Genomic DNA, 4,574 nt, shown 5'->3' on the forward strand with positions numbered 1-4,574 from the left:
ATGTATATGAAGAAAGGTGAATTCGCTTTTGGTGTTGGACGTATCAATCCAATGAAAGCAATAGAGCTTGGTTTGGTTTATGAAGCCTTGAAAGAAGACTACATAAAATGCTTTGTCGCATTAACATTAGGACGTGTTTGGTAAACTATAATAGACACTTTAATGTAATGAATAGTTATTCCTTATGAATAGCTATTCTTCAAAATAAGGAATAACTATTCCTTATCAAAAGTACTTAATATCTATTCTTTCCCCTTATGTAATAAATTTTAAAAAAAATTTCCTAAAAAGCCATTAGTTGCCACATCTTCAAAATAAAAGAAAATAAATTTTCCTTCTTGTTAATTATTAGCTCTATTTTGAACACCGTAAAATAAGTGTATTTTAGAAAATTTGACTTAAAAATGATTTAATTATACATTCTTTTTATACTCTACTAAATTATGGATGCATATTCAGAATTCTATTCCTAAATGGTCACCAAACTAATGAATAGTAATACTAATTACATTCCAACTTAATATATTCCTTATAATACTAATTCTTATTCCTATATAATAATCATTACAGTGTACCAAACCTGCCCTTAGTTTTTTTGGTACCTGTAGCAAGGATGTTAAAGGATCTCAAAAGGATCTCAATTACCCATCAATGCAAGCTCTTATTGAGTCTGGCAAAAGTTTCACAGACGAATTTTCCAGAACTGTAACAAATGTTGGCCCTGTTGGCTCAACATACAAGGCAAAAGTCATTACAGTTTCTCATATAAATGTAAGTGTGAAACCTAGCGCCCTCTCTTTCAGGTCATCTGGTGAGAAGAATTCTTTTGTTGTGACAGTGTCTGGGAAAGGATTGCCAATAAAAATAAGGGTATCTGCATCAATCATGTGGTCAGATGGCACCCATAATGTGAGAAGTCCAATTGTTGTGTACACAAATGAAGCCTAGAAATTTTTTATCATTGAGTGTTCATTTCATGAAGTAACATAGACATGTATTGGAGGCTAGCAAAATAATTATCTATTTTTGTGAACATCTCTACAATGCAACCTAATGATTCAAAATAATTTTTTTTGTTCATAGATTTCACTAACCTGTTCATACCAGACTTTCCAAAGTCTTGATTTATCAATTGATCCCTTCTCTTCATAGATTACAACGATTGTACAGTAGAATGGTACTCCTTGAATTTTTGCATCCATCATGTACGTTTGCAACTGGTATAAACACATAAAAATAGAAGTAGACTGAAAGTTTAGCCCATAAAACCCTAGAATGACTTATATTATGTAATGTGACTATGTAATGATAGCTATATTGTTTGAGAGATTTGCACCCAAATCTATTAGAAATTGCAATCACCACCCGAATTAAAAAAATTACAAAATTTTCCCTAATGTTAAATTGGCTATTAAATTTAATAGTCACCAGAAATTAATTAATGACCTTAAAAATATAAATTTTCCATGGGTCATGTTAATGAGTGCCCTTAGGACATTGGTTAACAATTTAGTTATAAAAAAGTTTTTATGAAAAAAAAAAAAAAAAAAAAAAAAAAACAATTAATGTTTTAACAGCTTTTTTCGTTCCCCATAAAAGTAATATCAAAACTTTCCTAAAATGGATTGTTAACCAATATCCTAAGAGGACTTGTTAACATTTCCCATTCTCCATTGTACATAATAAAATTATGACATTACCCATGCTTAAAATCACAAACTAGCCCACATCTAGCCCCAAACCCTTTTCTCAATTCGGGTGAGATTGCACCTCCCAAGATTTGAGAGGAGAGTCCCAAGAACGGCGAAGCAAGATTTGAGGTTAGAAAAGTGAGGAGTTCAAATCTTCTGTCTCATCAATTATGCTCCATTTCATGCTCCACCAATAAAATTTGGACAGCTAACCTCTCTCATTAAATGAAATAACTCTCACTTTAACACTCATGTTACTAAAACGTTAACGTTAAAATCCTTTTCTTTTTTTTTTCTTTTTTTTCTTCCGCAACTTTATTTCTTCTCTGTTCCGGCTTTTGGTTTCTTTTTTTCTCTTCTCCATGTGGTTTGAGTCAACAAGAACTCTTTTGAGTTTTGTGTGTTGCCGTAGCTTTTGTTTTTGATTTGGACTCTTCCCTCTATTGTCTCATTATATTCCTTTCTCCCAAAGTGTTTCTGGCTTTTGCTTTTGTTTTTGTATGCCACAGAGGTTCCTTTTGTCCGGTGCAGATTTATTTCAACTTTTGAGAGACTTCTGCTGAAACAAGCAACCATCAAGGCTTTCAAGGTTTCTTTTTTTTTCTCTTCTCTATGTGGTTGACGTCTCAAGTGTTCATCTTCATCCTCACTTCGCCCCGGTTACAGACACATCCTCACTTCACCTTCAAGTGTTCATCTGCTTCTATTGGTTTCCACAAAACAAAAACAACATAGTTATTTTTTTTAATAAACAACATATATATATATATATATATATATACACACACACGTTAGACACAAACTCACACAAGTATAAGAAAGTTGTTATAAATCCTAAAATAAATTAAAAAAAGAAATTTATTTACATTAAACCAAAAGAAGAGGACTTACTTTGTGACTGAACAATACGTACAAGCCTTGTCGGTTGCTTGTTGCAGTAGGAGCCTCTCAAAAGTTGAAACAAATCTGCACCTATAGGAGAATAGGACCTCTGTGGCATATAAAAACAAAAGCAGAATCCTGATTTTGATTTTGGGAGAAAGGATTACAATGAGACAAAATAGGGGAAGAGTCCAAATCAATCCCAAAAGCTGCGGCAAGAGACAAACCACATGGAGAAGAGAAAAAAAAAAAAAAAAAAATCAAAATCCGGAATAGAGGAGAAATAAAGCTGCGGAAGAAAAAAAAAAAAAAAAAAAAAGGAATTTTAACGTTAACGTTTTAGTAACGTGAGTGTTAAAGTCAGTGTTATTTCATTTAATGAGAGAGGTTAGTTGTCCAAATTTTATTGGTGGAGTATGAAGTGGAGCATAATTGATGAGACAGAAGAATTGGACTCAAAAGTGAGTCCCACTTCACCATCTTATTTAAAGTTAGTAGTAAAAATACTAAATTGCAATTTAACCCCTCTAAAGTTTTAGATAATTTTAGCTCACTATCTTATTATCAACTCATTAAAGGTCACTAAGGAACACTTTTGGGCTGAAATTACGAGAGGAAATGCATTTGAAGTTGAGAACAATTACAAGATACCAAATTGGTTGCAATCATTGTTCTTACAGGTATTAATTATAAAGTTGTTTCTACTATCAATACTGTATTTTGTTTTCACTAATTTTAAAGTGATTATCATCCTCAAAAATAAAGTCTCGCAATCATCTCAGAATTGTTAGCAGCCCATTTGATAAGAGATTTCTAATAACGTTGTTATATTTTAGAAATATATGTGGGTGAAAAAATGTATGAAAATACGTGTAATGTTATTTAAACATTAATAATTGTTGTTTAAACAATAATACCAAACACTCTTAGATATTTGCTCGTATGAAATGAACAAAAATGAACTTTTAAGAATTTTTCCCATTTGAACCACCTACTTTTAGACCAAATAAAATTTTGTACAATGCACCAAACTTCATAAAGTCGAGACCTTTAGAAAGTACACTGCTTATAAGTTCTATCTTTTATCTCAAAAAAAAAAAAAAAAAGTACACTGCACAATCTTCTTGACAATAACAAGAATGCAGAAAACAAAGATCAGAAAGACCTCTATAACGAGTTGAAAGTGTACAAAGTAAGAGCATTCTCATTAGGTGTGTCAAATGCCAAATATTTGGCATTTGACACACCAAACATCAAAAAACCACTCTCATCAGGTGTTGTAAATGCCAAAATATTTGGTATGAGTGAATAGTACGCTCTCAAATATGAGAGCGTAAGTGTAATATTTTTTTTTCTCTTTTCTCTATCCTCTCTCATCACTTTCTTCTTTTCTCTTCTTTCTCATTCTACCTCAGAGTCTTAGACATCAAACGTCTCCAACCCACTTCAATCACTCTTTTTTCTTCTCACTCCCCTTGCTTTTCTCTCTTCCTCTCAGCCTTGCTGCGCCACCTCCTCGACCTGATGTCGATCTCTGTTGTTGTGGTTTTTTTTTTTTTTTTTTGGGCAATGACTTGATACCCGATTCAGCAATGGGTGGGTTAAGATGGTGATGGGTGGATCAGTGGTGGTGGGTTATGATGGGCGAATTCAATGGTGAGTGGGTCGGCTAGTGATGGGCAAATCGGTGGTGGTGGGTTCTGATGTGCGAATTCGGTGGTGGGAGGGCCGACCTATGGATGGGTAGTAGGTGGGTTGGCGACGGCAATGGGTGGGTGTGTGGGATGCGATGGGTCGATGGTGGGTTTTTTGTTTTTGTTTTTTGTTTTGGTGGTTGTGGGTTGATTTTCATGGGTTGTGACGAGCTGATGTTGGTGGGTGGCGGTGATTGTGGGTTGATTTTGGTGGTTGGGTTTGTTTCTTTTTTCTTTTTTTTTCTTTTTTTTTTTTTTTAAATAAGGTGGTGTTGGTGGATGTGGGTTTGTGCTAGTGATGATTGTC

At 33.6% G+C, this 4,574-nt stretch overlaps 1 protein-coding gene across 1 annotated transcript; it reads left to right on the forward strand.

Annotated features, from left to right (window-relative positions):
• Nucleotides 1-948, forward strand: LOC126721841 (subtilisin-like protease SBT4.2). The gene is made up of 2 exons (XM_050424911.1): nucleotides 1-140; nucleotides 609-948. Exons 1-2 carry the CDS (start codon nucleotides 1-3, stop codon nucleotides 946-948), a joined length of 480 nt encoding a protein of 159 aa, XP_050280868.1.
• Nucleotides 949-4,574: the final 3,626 nt, after the last annotated feature.

Source organism: Quercus robur, chromosome 4 (assembly GCF_932294415.1).
Source record: "Quercus robur chromosome 4, dhQueRobu3.1, whole genome shotgun sequence".
In the NCBI taxonomy this organism is placed as follows: Eukaryota; Viridiplantae; Streptophyta; class Magnoliopsida; order Fagales; family Fagaceae; genus Quercus; species Quercus robur.